The sequence below is a fragment of the Leucopleurus acutus genome, assembly GCF_964270905.1.
Source record: "Leucopleurus acutus genome assembly, chromosome: 16".
NCBI classification, from domain to species: Eukaryota; Metazoa; Chordata; class Mammalia; order Artiodactyla; family Delphinidae; genus Leucopleurus; species Leucopleurus acutus.
The window spans coordinates 8839981-8855886 of record NC_139158.1 but is presented as its reverse complement, the minus strand read 5'-3'; the positions used below and the strand labels follow the sequence as shown (position 1 = coordinate 8855886).

The 15906-nt window shown below is 50.2% G+C and overlaps 1 protein-coding gene across 1 annotated transcript in view; it reads right to left on the bottom strand.

The window, feature by feature from the left end:
- HIP1 (huntingtin interacting protein 1) overlaps window positions 1-11771 on the bottom strand; it is a gene marked incomplete at its 5' end in the record, with an annotated part of 149749 nt that extends 137978 nt beyond the window's left edge. Inside the window, 1 exon segment of the mRNA XM_082857592.1 lies at window positions 11652-11771. Within this exon segment, the coding sequence (XP_082713718.1) occupies window positions 11652-11771 (120 nt within the window).
- Window positions 11772-15906: the final 4135 nt, after the last annotated feature.

The window sequence follows — 15906 nt, the reverse complement described above, 5'->3', positions numbered from 1 at the left end:
AACAAGGTCTCACTGGGCTAAAATCAAGGTGTCAGCAGGCTGCATTCCTTACTGGAAGCTCTGGGGAAAATTCGCTTTGAAGCTCACTCCAGTTGTTGGTAGAATTCAATTCCTTGCTATTCGAGACCCGAGGTCCCCATGTCCTTGCTGGTTGTCAGCCAGGGGCCACTCTGAGCTTCTGGAGGCTTCCCTTGGGTCCCTGCACATCAGCCCCTCCATCTCAGAGCCAGCAATGGCACATTGAATCCTTCTCTCACTTGGAATCCCTCTGACTTCCCCTTCTGCCATGTCTCTCTTCTGCTTGGCAGCCAGAGAAGATTCTCTGCTTTTAAGGGCATGTGTGATTAGACTGGGCCCACCTGGATACTCCAGGCTCCTCTCCGTATCTTGAGGTCCTTCATTACATCTGCAGAGCCCCTTTCTCCAGGTAACAGAACATAGTCACAGGTGGATATGTTGATGGTGGGGACGTTATTCTACCTACCACATTTCACTTCACATTTCTGAGCTGCAGAAAGAACACCTAGCAGTCCACTGACAGAATATAAATCAGGCCCCTAATCCGCTGGCTCTAGGTGTACCGTGCCTGCACACGGAAGCCCCCTCTGTAAATCTGTCCCTCCCACTGAATTCTCCACTCCTAAAACACGCTCACCTTGAACCCACCAGTGTTGCCAAAACCTTCGTTTCAGTCCAATGTGACACTGATCAGATGTGTTCACCTCGGTGTTAAGCATCTGCCTTGGGGTGGGAACTGGGCCCATTCCCTTTTCCGTTACCGCAACAATCAAATACAATTAGGTCCTTAAGATGCATCATTAGTTCATCTGACAAACATCTCCTGAGGTCCTACTGGGCACTGAGCCCTTTGCTCAGGGTGGGGAGGCCTACAGAGCAGGCTAAGCTATAAGGAAGCTCACGGTCCAGTGTGGGACAGACACCCAGATAAACACGGTAGCACAGAACACACAGAAACAGCAGTCAGTAAATCTGCCTGGGCTGGGGTGGAGGGAGACTTCGCAGAGGAGGGACCATCGAGCGTGGGACTTAACGGATGAAGAGTTTGGCAGGTGGATGAAGTGGGAGTGGCGTTCTAGGCAGACGAGAATGCTGCCACCTGGAAAAACCCAGGAGTGAAGCAGCCGTGGGCTGTGCTGGGAAAGTGCTAAGGCGCTTGGTAGGGCTGCGGGTGCTAACGTTAATGCTGGCCAAGCTGGGCTGTGTGCTGTGACAACGAGCTTGGGTTTCAGCTTAGAGTAACGCATAACAAACAGAGGTTGTTAAAACCTGGAGTGATACAAACAGTTGGACCTCTTAAAACCAAACTCTGATGGCCAAGGAGAGGGTAGCTCTCATGAGGGTCGAGACCGGAGGGCAGGAGGGCCGGGTGGGCCATGCAATAAGTAGCTCGGGCTTGAGATGAAGACCTGAACTAAGGTGGAGAAGGCGGAGGCGGTGGTGGAGAAGTTGGGGCGATACGGCGTGCAATCAAGGAGGCAGGAACAACAGGCCTCTGTGACTGGCTGCAGGGGTGCAGAACAGAGGGGTCTCCTAGGGTGACTGGCAGAAGTTCAGGCGGAATGGCCCGAGATGGTTTATAAACTGAGATTCTCTGAAACTGTGAACAAAGGAGAATGAGCAAGTCTGTGGCAGGAGATGGAGACAAAGTTTAGGTGGGTTGGGTTTTTCTTTTTCTTTTTTTTTCTTTTTTGAGTCGGATTTTTCTTATCAGCAGTAACAAGGCCTTGGCTGTACAGAGAGATCCCACCCTGGAATAAGGGTCTCAAGGGAAGCAGGAGATCGCAAGTCACTGCCGAGCATGAGTCAGGGAGTTGACGTTCAATAGGAAGTCCCCAAGGACCACCCACAATTACATCAGAGAGACGGTGTCTTCAGGGTCCCTCTTGGTGGCTCCAATTGTGCTCATGTGACCCCAGATTCAGGGTTCGCAAATCAGGGTTCACATTTTAAAACTGGGACCAAAAATGGTTGATGCCCATTCAGTCCTTCACTCAAAATATTTTATCCTTCATTCCACGAACCCTTATCAAGAGTCGCTCGGGGCCAGACACTGCGCCAGGAACTTGAGCTGACAAAGAAAAGGCACTCAACATATATATTTTTTGAATTTCTACCACGTGCCAAGCCCAGAGAGGTGGAGCCCTGGGATGACCTGTGACTCCAAGGGAAGCTGATCTGGATCTTGCTCAGAGAGGAAACCACAGAGCTCATGCCTGTGTCTTTCTGAAGGATTATGGGAAATGGGAGGGAAGAATATAGCAATAGTTAAGCCAGATCCAAGGAAAACCGAACAGAGAAGGTATTTGCTTCCAGGCCAGTATGGGAGAGGGGACACGTGACAGCCTAGTAAGACATAATAACACACACAGGAACTGTCTAGCCTAAGAACTGTCACCATGGGCTGGCCCCAGGGACCACACAGCCAGACGGAGACCTCAAAGAACCACTGTTAGAAGGTCAGCGTTTCTGCCATGTTCCCAGGTGACATCCTCCAGGCTCCCAGATTCTCACAGTGGCTCACCGTGTCTGGCTTGATCTCCAGCTTTGGAACAGGAGCCAAGCCCGAGGTTCTGTGTTTCAGAAGCCTATCACCTGGGTCTTTGGTTTATTCAAATGTGCTTCTTTTGAGCCTACAGGCACGCTTTCTTCTCGCGTTCTCTCCTTTTAGAACTTCTCACCGCCTAATTTATTTCGTATTTAACAGACATCCTGAGCTTTGGCTGGTGTAAAGCCCTCTGCTAGACACTGGGGCAACTCACCAAAAGATGAGTGAGAAACAAGGGCGCGGGACTTCCCTGGTGGCGCAGCGGTTAAGAATCCGCCTGCCGATGCAGGGGACACGGGTTCGAGCCCTGGTCCGGGAAGATCCCACATGCTGCGGAGCAACTAAGCCTGTGAGCCACAACTACTGAGCCTGCGCTCTAGAGCCCGTGCTCCGCAACAAGAGAAGCCACCACAATGAGAAGCCTGCGCACCGCAACGAAGAGTAGCCCCCAGTCGCCGCAACTAGAGAAAGCCCGTGAGCAGCAACGAAGATCCAACGCAGCCAAAAATAAATAAATAATTTTTTAAAAAAAAAGAAAAAGAAATGAGGGCCCGTCTGCCACGAAGGAAGGTAGGCACAAGACACACATGAAAGGGAGCCAAGGGCACCATGCTAAGTGTGGGCTAATGATAGGTGTCAACTTCCCGGCTACGTGTTACAGCAGGGCTCAGGGTGTGCTGCTTGTATATGCGTGATTCATATATCAAACATTTCCCAGTTCTAGGGCAGCCTCAGAAGTGCTTTCACGGGGGAGGCTGTGTTTGAGAAAGACCTCAAAGGGTGGGTGGATATCTAAATGGCAGGTTCTTATTTAGCCTCCTTAAGACCGTCTCCTACTCCCTGGGAGGAGCCTTTTTATAATCCTTTGTATTCTGAAATATATAAATAGAGAAAACTGCATGAAGCAAAAATGGAAAGCTTAATGAATTATCATAAACCACCACCCAGGCCAATAAACAGATGGATGGCAGGACCTCAGAAGCTCCCCTGTTCTGAACATCCTACCTATCACTAACCTCTCCTGCACCCAGGGATGACCTTTATCTGGACTTTTATAATAATCACTCCCTCTTTTTCCTTTTCAGTTTTACCATCTAAGCAAGCACCCCTAAATCCCAGTTTTGCTTTGCCTGTTTTTTGAACTTAATATAAACGGAAGCCTTCAGAGTTGTCCTTTGGGGTCTGCCTTTTTTCCCCTCAACATTATGTTTGCAAGAGTCACCCGTGTTGTTGAGAGAAACTACAGTTTGTTCATCTTCACTGCTGTATAGTATCCCAATGAGAAACCAGATCACAATTTATTTATCCATCTACTGCTGATGGGCTTTTGGACTGTTTACAGTTTGGGGTTATTATTAGACATGATTATGAATAGTCTTCTAAATATCTTTTGGTGCATGTGCATGCATTTCTGTTGGGTATATAGCTCGCTGTGGACTTGCTGGGTTACTAAGTATGCTTATCTTCAATTTTGGGATAATACCAGGCTGTTTTCCAATGCAGTTGCACCAGTGTACACCCCCCTCAGCAGTGCATGAGTGCTTTCACTGCTTCACATGCTTGCCAACACTTGGCACTGTCAATTTTTTTTTCATTTTTATTTCAGCCATCCTGCATCTCACTGTAATTTCAATATTCACTTCCTTGATTTATAACGAAGTTGCACACTTTTTCATAAGGTTACTGGCCATTTGCTTATCCTCTTTTGTGAAGTACCTCCTGCCTGTTTTTCTATTAGGTTGTCCTTTTTTTTTTCTTTTAAGTTTTTTTCCCATATTCTGGATAAAGGTCCTTCGATAGTTACTTGTGTTGCTAAAAATCTTCTGGGAGGAATTTCAAATGTCCAAATAAGTCAATTTGGAAAAGACCTAGGGGGAAAAAAAAAGAAATCTCTGTACCTTTTCTAAGTTACCAGCCCCAGGCCAGGCTTCAGTTTTAGAGGGAAGTATGGAAAGCAAAGTGTACAATTTGAGATCAGATCCATCAGGCTCAAGTCTCAGCTCCTCGGGCCACTTCCTGAGTGCTCTTAGGCAAGTCACAGAGCTCTCTGGGCCTCAGTATCCACACTTGAGAACTGACCAAAATTACCTCCTGCATGGTTGTTCTGTGGCTGGAAAGAGGTTATGTGTAAACGTACTTTAAAAACTGCACATGGTGGTAGCTGTAGCTAAATCAGAAGCAACTGGCCACACTGGCTTCCTGAACTGCCCGACCAGCTTCCTGAGCTGTGTCCCAGCACTAACAGCAGAGGCGGCAGCAGCCACCTTTCAGATCCAAGAAGATCCCTTCTCTCTTTCCTGCGGGCTAAGCCAGAGGAACCTTCAATCCCCAGCTCTCTCCCCGCAGTGTCAGACTGTACTGCCCACAGCCTGGAACAGGGCTCCTCCCTGCCTGCCCAGGCAGGAAAACAGGAAGCACTCCCCACCCTGCCAGGAGGTGGGGCTGACTACTTCCCTCTCCTAGGTGGGCATCTCTCCAGGACATCAACCCTTCTGGATGCAGAAGCCATGGCCGCTGGCCTGTGGCACCACTGCACCAAGCTGTGCCCTACGCCCCGCCCAGGTCACTCCCACACTTTGTCCCGAGGTAGTGGAATAAGTGGGCCCACGCATGGGGAGCATAAAACGGGCCTCACCAGTGCCTCACAAGCAAGGAACCCTTTCAGTGCCCAAGTGGGGCTGGGAATCTGCTCTCTTGGACCACACGGACACACCCTATCCCTTCCCAAGGTGCACTAGCATCCTTTCATGAGCCCCATGTCACTGGTACCTGGGCCCCATTCCACATACAGGGGGCAACTGGAAACCCCTTTCAAGAGAGCAGTTGAGAGCTCAGAAGAAATGTGTGTCCTTATTCTAATGGCAAAGGCTGCTTACAGGAGTTTTATAAGCTGAAATATTTGAGAGCTGGAAGGACCCTCAGAAATCTCTTCCAGCCTCCTCATTTTGAAATGAGAGATGCAGGGGCAGAGCCAGAGACAGATTTCCTGTCTCTGCACTCATCCTAACAACCCTTATGCCCTGCTGCAAACTGCAGCACCTGCACGCAGGCCACTGCCATCAGCCACGTCCAGGTGCCCGGGACACTAGGCCAGTTTCTCTCCCTTCCCTGTAACCTCTTCTAGCTCAGAAAGATCTGACCTGAAGCAGAATGAAGCCCTGAGAAGTCCAAGACCATAGTTCAGGAATGTTTATCAAGTGTTCTGAACTTGATGGAAATTCAAACTGTCAACCTTGAGCCCTAATTCTATTTCCAGCCCCTGCAGGCTCTTTCCTAAGTGAAGTCTCTAACCTAGTGGGCCATGTACTTCCATGGTACCCTGGGTGCCCAGGCCTGGCACACAGGGCAGGCACTTAGTGGGATATGCTCATTGGGGAAATCAAAGGAGACAGAGGGAGAATCTCCAAAATGTGCAAAGGAAAAGCACTCTGCAAGTGGAGGTCTGCCTGCGGCCCCCAGGCTGCTGTAGATCCTCCGACTGTTGTATGTTCACGTTTGGCAAACAGGCCCCAGTGCCTGCCTCATGCAAGGGCCCACTGGGCACTGAAACCCAGACCCTGCCCTCAAGACCTTCCAGTCTGGAAGGGAAGTCAAGATGTACGTGTGGATGAATGGGAGGGACATAGAGTAGCTAAGGGACCCTGCTCACCTGAACCAGACTGCAGGAGCTGCCTGGTGGAGGGATGCCCTGTAAGTTAAGGCCTGCAAATGACAGGGACTAGGGACCCTGATGGTGCCACATCATGTGGGGTCTCTGGGCAGCCAGCAAAGGTTCCTGGAAAATGGGCAGTGCTGGGCTTTAGAGACAATCCATCTGGCATCAGACGCTTTGGGAGGCGGGGAGGATGGAATTACAACAATGCAGGCAAAGGAGGAAATAAGGGCAGCGACAGCGAGAAGCAAAGGAGGGAAGGACAAGAGAAACATCACAGAATAGAGTGTGGCTGTGAGGGCAAGAGGCGGGGAAGGCTCAGAGCTGATGCCCAGGAGATGATGGGACTAATGGGGACCAGGCACAGGCGTTCACAGGCTGGGGAGGCCCAAGCAGAGTTTGGGGCATGTGTGGTTTATCAGGGGGCAGATATCCAATGGGAAGTGGTCACACAGGCCAGGAAGTCAGAGAGTCGGCGTCACTGAGGTGAGAACAGAAATCATCAGATGGAAGTGAGGGCAGAGGAAGTGGACAGGAGGAAAAAGAGAAGTGGGATGAGGACAGAGCCTTGGGGACCCCAAGTGTTAGGGGAGGAAGGAGGATGAGAGCTGGAGGGGGCCAGGCAGTGCCACAGGGATGGCAATCGGGGCCAGTTTTCCTGGGTTTGAGTCCCAGCTGTCACTTACTTCAGAACCTTGAGCTGGTTATTAACCCCTCTCAGCCTCAATTGCCTCATCTGTAAAATAGGGTTTATAACCCTATTTGTAAGTTTGTTGTAAGACTTGAAAGGGGAGATTTGTGCAAGGCCCTTACACTTGCACAAGAGTAAGTGTGATAAGTGCAGGCTTTTCTCATTAGTATCGGTGGGAGGAAACCAGAAGAGGACAGAACCACAGAAAAACCAAAGAAAGCTCTCAGCATCCTTTCTAGTTTTCAATACCAACTAAGGGAACAGGCAGGGGACAGGAGGGGTACAGCACCTTTTATGTTAGAAACCATTCCTGTGTAGCCAGGGCTGGGACCCACTGATTCCTCTAGCCCAACCCTACAATTTTTCAGCTGGTTAATCGAAGGTTGAACAACTTCTGATGATCATGAACGAGATGGCAGAAACACCCCTGACTTATACGTGGAGAAGAGGACTAGTCATCTGATTTTGAAGCCCTGGCTTGTCTGTCTACTTGCTATGTGGCCTTGGAAAAGTCACTTGGCCTCTCTGAGCCTGAGCTGTTAAATAGGTTAAAGGCTATAAATCCCCTAGCATGTTCCTAGGACCCAGCAAGCCCTGCATAAATATTTGTTTCTGTTCCTGGCTCTTCCCAGTGTATGACTGGTTAGGCTCCTTTACTCTATCGTGGGCTCCATCCAAGAGATTGTGACTAACGGTTTGTTCCTTCCCCTGTGTTTCCAGAGCCCCATCCTCTCCTCTGATCCCAGCATTCACCTGCCACAGAGCAGAGCTGCTCAAACTTCCGTGTCTGATTGAAATGCAGGCTCTGATGCAGCAGGTCCTGCCTTGCTAATGGCTCCAGTGATGCCGGTGCCACGGGTCCTCTGTCCCCCTTGCAGAGAAGGCCCGCAGTGGCCGGTCCACCTCCCTGCTGACTCATGAGCTCCTCTGGGGCCACTCTCTTTACATTACTCATCTCTGAGTTCCCTTCATGGTATGTACTCACTAAATGGATGTGGAAAAAAACAAGTAAACCATACAGAAAACCATTTTCCAGATAAGTAAATACAGACAGGGTATTTTGCTTGTGAGTGGCAACCCTCCAGATTCATTCCAGAATTGCCCTCTTGCCCGACTTGAGGACAGTGTGGTGGGCCTGAGACCTGGAACCCAGAGTCCTGGGTTTGAATCCTGACCCTTTCTCTCACCGACCAGCGGCCCTGGGCAAGTTACCAAGCTCTCATCCATAAAATGAGGGTGATAACACCGAACCACAGTGTAACCCCAAGGATGGCTAAAACCTGCTTTATAAACTGTAAAGTACTCCAGGCAACGCCTCATTATTACTGCAGCTTTTTTGAGGGCGGGAACTACTTTTTATTTCCCTAGAGACTGAAGGTTGCTTGTGATGGGCTGGGTGGGAGACACACCAGGGGTCTGGTTGCAGATGGGGACTGAGGCAGGCAGGGCAGGGGTCCCCACTCTGGCAGGGACACCGGCCACGTGAAGTGTGAGGATGATCCCAGGAGAGTCGAGGAGGGAAGGCTTCCCAGAAGAGGCTGGCAGTGGTGGGGAAACAAGGCGGGTCTGAGGGCACAGGCAGCTGGGGAACGGGCCTGACCGGAAGGAAGGCAGAGAAATCAGAGTCCCCTGATAGGCCTGGGGCAGGGCTCCCGACTGAGACTGCAGAGACAAGGCAGGACCAGGAGGGAACTTGGGGCCACTAGCAAAGAACATCAAGTAATTACAGATGTTCCCTGCAGCCCAGAGCCGAGTTCCCCATCCAGGCCAGGCCTCCCTGTGGGACCAACCAGTCACTCTGTACCCTTGACTACAGCCACTTCACCACTCACATGAGCCTCAGGCATGTGAGGACAGAGGCAAGAGCAACAAGACACAGTCCCGCCCTCAGGACGCTCACAGTTTACTGAGGGTCACAGAGAAATGGGGACAGGACAGGTAGCAGGTGCGAGATGTTCAGAGGTGGAAGGGACCAGTTCTGCTCCTGTCTCCACTCAGCCAATAAGTCACATCCACACCCATCTCCAGACCATTCCCCATTCCTGGAATGGCCCTGTCCCTCCTCTCCACCCAGCAAGTGCTAGTTCAGGCTGAAGGGTGGGGTTCAGACCTCAGAGGGCTCCCACCCCCTTGCCACCCCCTTCCCACCCCCATGGCCTGTACTTTAAGCACACACTCTTAGTAATTATTGCATTAACTAGTAACACTTCTGCCCTTTTACTGAAGAGTTAATCACAGCCGATGCAACTAAGACCCGATGCAGCCAAAAAATAAAGAAATAAATAAGTAAATTAAATTTAAAAAAAGGTTAGACAACTTGCCTGGGGCCACACCACCCACCCACGTGCCTGGCAATCAAACTCCAACCTCTTCTAGCTCCCATGCCAGTGTTCTGCCCAGTACTCAGAGGCCACACAAGGTAGTAGTTAAGGCCACACAAGGTAGTAGTTAAAGGCTGGGATCAATTCCAGCTGTGTGACCTTGGGCAAGTTACTTAACTTCTCTGTGACACAATTTCATCCAGGTAAAATGTGGCTGATACCCACCTCATAGGTCCTTATCGACACCACCTCACAGGACCTTACTGAGATTAAAGAAGGAAATATAATAAAGTACTTAGAACAGTGCCAAACACAATAATTAGTTACAATTATCATTCTAACGTCGCTAATTCTCATGGTTTCTTAACTCATTAAAAAATTTTTTTCTAAGTCATGTTTATATCTCATAATACATTTCATAGGTAGTCATTAAAGAAAATACATTTCTGCAGCTTGACTAAGGTGAGGTTTTAGGATTATCCTCTTTCCTTTTCTTCACTCTGCTACTCCCCTAATAGTTTCAACAATAGAGAAACTCTCTTTTCCTGATTCATTCTACCTCCCCTCCACACTACACACACATAGACACACGCGTGCACATGCACACACACATGTGCACACATGCACACACACACACACACACACACACAAGCCACTAGGTCAAATTTGGCCAATTATCAGTGTTCCATAGAATGGAACTGGCAAACACTGACCTAGACTCTTCTCATTGGGCTGTCCCTGGATAGCTAGAGAAACTTTCATAAACCTAATTTCTATCACTATAATGGGTCAAAGTCTTACGTGTATTTCTCTATTGCTCCAGTTTTTACTTATTTGAGACTCTAGAAGGAATGAATTACCATTCATTTTCCTTTGCCATTAAAAAAAAAAAAAAAAAAAAGATTCACACTGTTTCCTGGAGCAAGAAGCCTCATGTGCCCAGGCAGCTAGTTGAAGCCATAATACCCACAGCAGACAGGTAGCTTCCTTCTTTTCTGGGGTCCAATCCACAAAGTCAGAGAATAAACCTTAAACCCAGCTGGGCCCTGGGAGACAGAAGTGAACAGCCATGTCTCCCATCCCACCTGGGGTAGGATGATGACCTAGGAAGGGGACACTCCCTACTCTACATCACCCAAACACACCTGCGAAGGGCTTGGAAAAAGAAGAGAAGGAAGTCCCCTGGGATGAAAAGCTTCATTCTTTGCAAGATTCTCTATATAGAACACTCAGTCAGGAGCTCACCATCTGTATCTAAAACCCCAAAGCCCTTCCCTCACACGGTACTGTATTTGGGGGTGGGGGGGAGCAGAACACAGCAGGAGAACCAGCCTCTGGCAGTAGAAGTCCCACTGGTTCTTCAAAGGTTCCACTCCGAGAGCAAGAGTGAAGAAAAAATGTGCCCATACCGCTTTGGCCCTGGGATTCAAAGAGCTGCTGTGCCCTTGGAAACGGATTTTGCATACAAACGAGCCAATGAACACCATAAACATGTCAGCTTTATTCAGTCCAATCAATACACAAGGCATTAAAACTCTGAGGTAAAAATGGATTGTGGCTTTTTGTTGACGACAGTGAGGAATTTTGGCCCCCAGCCCTGCTCAGGCTGGACAAATGGGGCAGTCTGCCTATTAGCTGTCAGGCACATCTTGGGGGATGAAACCAAAACCCCAATTCAGGGTTCTGGGCACCCCAGGGCAGCTCAACTTGACCGGCATGGGGCCACTGGTCTAAAAGCCTCAATTCCTGCCCCCGGGCCGGCCCCCTCCAGCCCCCAGTCATCTTCCAAACTCGGCCACACATCACATTTCCCACATTCCTTCTCACCGCTCAGACCCCTTCAGCCGGGCCCTCGGAGACCGACAGCTGGGGGTGGTGTGAGCCAAGCAAGAGGCACAAGGAAGGGGGCGCTAGGGGTGGGGGGAATGTCAGCACAACCCTGAAGCGATCGAGAGGGGAGGAAAGGGCTCCCCACCCTTCACATCCCCGACCCAGCGCCCCACTCTCGGCCGCCAGTAGCCCCCTCAGTAGCCTCAGCTACCCTCAGTAGCCCCCCGCAGTGAGCTTCCCCAGCCTAGGAGCAAGCCTTCCATTCGGCTCGTTTTCGGGTTCCTTCCCCTCTCACCGCCCCTGTGACCCCTGCCTTGCTCCGCCGGGATCGGCTCCCCTCAGTCGCGCCGCACGGATCATGTCAGCTCCTCGGAGCCGCCCTGCCCTCTTCCCCAGGCCAGCCGGGTGCCCCCGGGGTCCCCGACCTTCCCTGACCGCCCCGACCTGCGCACCAGATGCCCTCTCTCGCGGCCCCCTTGCTCTGTCCTTTCCTGGGTCTGCAAGACCCCTACTCCCTTCAAGTCCGCTCCAGGACACTGCGTCTCTCGGGATGCCCCAGCCATGCGCGACCCGGGGTCCCCCGGTCCTCACCTGAGTCCGCTCGAAGCTCTCCCGCTCCGCCGCCTCCATCCCCGCGCCGACCCCACGTCGGCTCAGCACCTTTGGCAGGGGGTTGGGTACTTGCTTCATGGAGCTAGTCATCCGGTCCATGTCGCCCCGCGGAGCCGAGTCAGGGGCCCTCAGCAGCCCCGGGATCCCCTCTGCGCCGCCCGCCCCGCCCTACCCACTGGGATCCGGCGCTAACGGTACGGCTCCCGCCTCCCATTGGCTGAGAGCACTGCTACTCTCCTGAGGCCCCGCCCCCGCCCAGAGGCTTCCCCGTCCGCCCCCGCCCTCTCCAGAGCCCCTTGACTCGCCCTACCCGGCTGGGCCCTAGGGACGGTGAGGCGGGCCGTGACCGGCCCGGAGGCCTGTCCGTCACTGGGCCCCACCTCCCCTGGCGGGGGCGGGCCTGGGGCGGGGCTTGGGGCGGCCCTGACCTGCCCTCGCCCTCCCCTCCCCCGACGCCCAGCGCACCGCTCTCCCTGCTCTGCCGGCGCCCGAGTCTTCCCCGCGACCAGCGCTCTCCCAGTGTCGGGGCCGCTGCGAGATCCCGGCTTGGTGGGCGGGAGTCAAGCTGGCGGGGAGTCGGACCGCCCGCAGGGAATCCAGGTCCGCTTGGGACTGGCCTATTTACTCCTTTCGGGCCGGGGACGAGAGAGCGCGCGTTGGACCGGCTCGGCGGCCGGAGTCCCAAGATGCGCTGCCTCGAGGCCCGGCTTGCGCAGGTTGGGTCAGCTTGTTGCAGACCTGGCCGCCATGGGTAGCGACTCCCGCCCAGCTCCCTCTGCTTCCTCCCTTATCCTCCCCCTGCCCCGAATCCCTGCCCATCCCTTTTGTAATGTTCTCAGACCAGGGAGGGCTGGGCTGGGTCGGGTCAGTGGAAACTTCTCGACACCTTTCCAAACCTCTCATCATCTGGATCTGGCCAGAACGTATTCAGACACTTTATATTTATCCCCGGCTCTGGGACACCCCTCCCATCCTGCTCAGTCGTCAGCCAGGGTACCGACAGGCAGAGGGAAGTGTGATCCTTAGCGGAGATGCTGAAGAAAGTTAAAAGTTTTCCGTTCAGTGCCAATTTTGGTGTTTTTAAAATAAATGCTTTTGAAACTCAAAGAAAGCCGTTACTTAAAAAAAAAAAACTAAGAGCTTTTGATAAAAATTTGCACATTCAATAGAGAAGGGGAAGAGGGGGTGGGCCTCGGTAGGCACTAGGAAGCTACTCAAGGCTTTGCCAGCTGGCATTGTATGGACGGGATTATGGGGGCGAGAGGGAAGGGAGGGAACCAATGCGGAGACTCCAGCAGTAGGTGAGACAACGAGGGCCTCCACTAGCGAGGAGCGGAGAGTTCGGTCCCGTGGGAGGTTCTGTGAATAGGTTTGGACAAAGGGAATGCGGGGAGGGAGTGTCGGGGCCAGAATTTCTGTAGAAGAAGGATTTAAGGGTGGCATCGCGATGGAGGGGAATTGCGTTGAGGCTACATTTGCATAGCAAGAACCCTGGTTTCGCCTTCTTAGATTGTGTTCTTAGGGGAGGCCTTAGGAGTGGCTCTCCTTGGGTTGCTCTGGGATGGGGTTAGCTGTCACCTAGTTTTGGATTCTTTGCTCTAATCATGGGAGAGGAGGCACCTGACAAGAATTGTGACCTAAGGTAGAAAACCAGTCACCGGGAGACCGCAATCTCTGTCTTTCCCCTCCTCTCATTTCCTACTAGTGCCTCCCCCTGGCCAAACCCAGCTGGAGGCAGGAGGGCTAAGGGTGGTGGGTCAGGTCTGCCCCCTCCCCTCCTTGCAGGCTCAGAGCAGAGTGGAGAAGAGTGGAGGCTGGAGCTGGAGGTTCCCAGCATGGGGTGGGGGTGGGGAGGGGCTCACAGGAGTCTACCTACAAAGAAAACAGACAAGCTTCCTAAGCTTTACTTCTCTGAGCCCATTCTGTTCTGTACCCACCTCCTGCTCTGGACCCAGCTAAAGAGTGATTTATGATCCTTTGCCCTGAGTTTATGGCTTCAATAAACAGCGGCCCTTTAAACAGGGATTAAGGGATCAGCCTACTTCTTATTAGAATAAACCAGAGTAGGAGTCAGGAATCTGTGGTTTGGAGGCACCCTGTGGAGAAAGATTCAAGCGAGTTACCTTCCACTGTGAAACTCAAGAGTAAGTTAAAAATAAGATTTCCGGGCTTCCCTGGTGGCGCAGTGGTTGAGAGTCTGCCTGCCGATGCAGGGGACATGGGTTCGTGCCCTGGTCCTGGAAAATCCCACATGCCGCAGAGCGGCTAGGCCCGTGAGCCATGGCCGCTGGGCCTGCGCGTCCAGAGCCTGTGTTCCACAAAGGGAGAGGCCACAACAGTGAGAGGCCCGCGTACCGCAAAAAAAATAATAAAATAAAATAAAATAAGATTTCCCACTTGCCGCAGCAGCAAAACCCTTTACCAAGGGTAGAGGGAAACCCTCCCCCAGGAAGTAAACTACAGGACCCTGCCTGCTTCCTTCAGCTCTTAGCAACTCACCCAGCAACGTTGAAACCACTTGTTTTATACGTTCTAGGGATGCCGTTTCCAGACGTGGAATCTATCTCTGGGAAACCCACAGGGGGATCATAACTGTCTTATTACCTGCCTCTCCACAACTGGTGAAATCTGCCCTACCCCACACCTAGTTTGGACCTGATTTAATATCTTATGATACCTAAGCTGACCACACTGTTCCTACGGGTTCCTGGAGCCCACGTATACATATGTTGATAGCTTGATGAGATATAATTAATATATATTACACTGCATATATTTAAAGTATACAATCTGATGAGGTTTGACATACATATAAACACTCATGAAAACATCACCACGTCAAGAACATATTCATCGACCCCAAACGTTTCCTCATGCCCTTTTGCAATCCGGTCTTACTTCCTCCCAAACCTCTGTACTTAGGCAATTACTGATCTGCTTTTTGCCACTACAGATTAGTTGCATTTTCTAGAATTTTATATAAATAGAATCATACAGGATGTACTCTTTTTTGTCCCCCTTTTTTCACCAAGAATCGTTGTTTTGAAATTTATGTATATTGTTACATGTATCAATAGTTCGTTCCTCTTAATTGCTGAGTAGTATTCCAGGGTATGGATAAGTCCACAATTTGTTTATCTATTAACCTGCTGATGGACATTTGGATTCTTTCCAGTTTCTGACTATTACCCTCCTCCCCAAAAGATGCTATGAACAGTTGTGTACAAGTCTTTGTATGAACATATGCTTTCATTTCTCTTAGGTATCTAGCATCAAATGTCTGGGTTGTATGTATGTTTAAGTTTTTAAAAAATTGCCAAACTGTTTTCCAAAATGGTTGTGCCACTTTACATTCCCACCATCAGAGAGTTCCAGTTGCTTCACATCCTTGTCAACACTTGATATGATAGACTTTTAGATTTTAGCCGTTCTAATGAGTGTGTGGTGATATCTTATTGGTTTTTAAATTTGCCTTTCCCCAATAACTAATGATGTTGATTGTCTTTTCAGATACTTGTTTGACATCTGTATATTCTTTCTGGTAAAGTGTTTATTTAAATCTTTTGCCCATTATAAAAACCTTTTTGTATTGAAATAAGAATAAACAGAGTTGCAGGATGGTGGTGGTCTCTATCATTTTTCTCTACTGTGAAGTTACTGTTTTTCCCTTTGTAATAAATAAAAGTTGGGGGGAGATACTTTGAGGCTATGCCAATACGCTGCTTCTCCTTAAATTTTTTGCCCATCTTTTAATTGGGTTGTTTGTCTTTTTATTGAATGAATAACTGAGTTTAGCAAGGCTGAAGGGATCAGAGTCAACATACAAAATTCAATTGTATTTCTGTACACTAGCAGTCAACAATCAGAAATTTTAAAACAATACCATATAGAATCGTTTCAAAAATATGAAGTACTTAGGGATAAATTTGACAAAAGACATGAAAGTCATGTACGCTGAAAACTAAGACATTCCTGAAAGACATAAAGAAGACTTAAATAGTGGAGAGCTACACCATGGTCATGGGTCTGAGACTCAATTTTGTTAAGGTGCCAGTTCTTCCCAAATTGACTTACAGATTTGATGCAGTTCTGATCAAATTTCCAGCAGCTTTTTTGTAAAAGCTAGTAAGGCGATTCTAAAATTTATATGGAAAGGTAAAGGATCTAGACTATCCAAAATGACTTTGAAACAGAACACATTTCCACTATTTACATTACAAGATCAAGACTTATA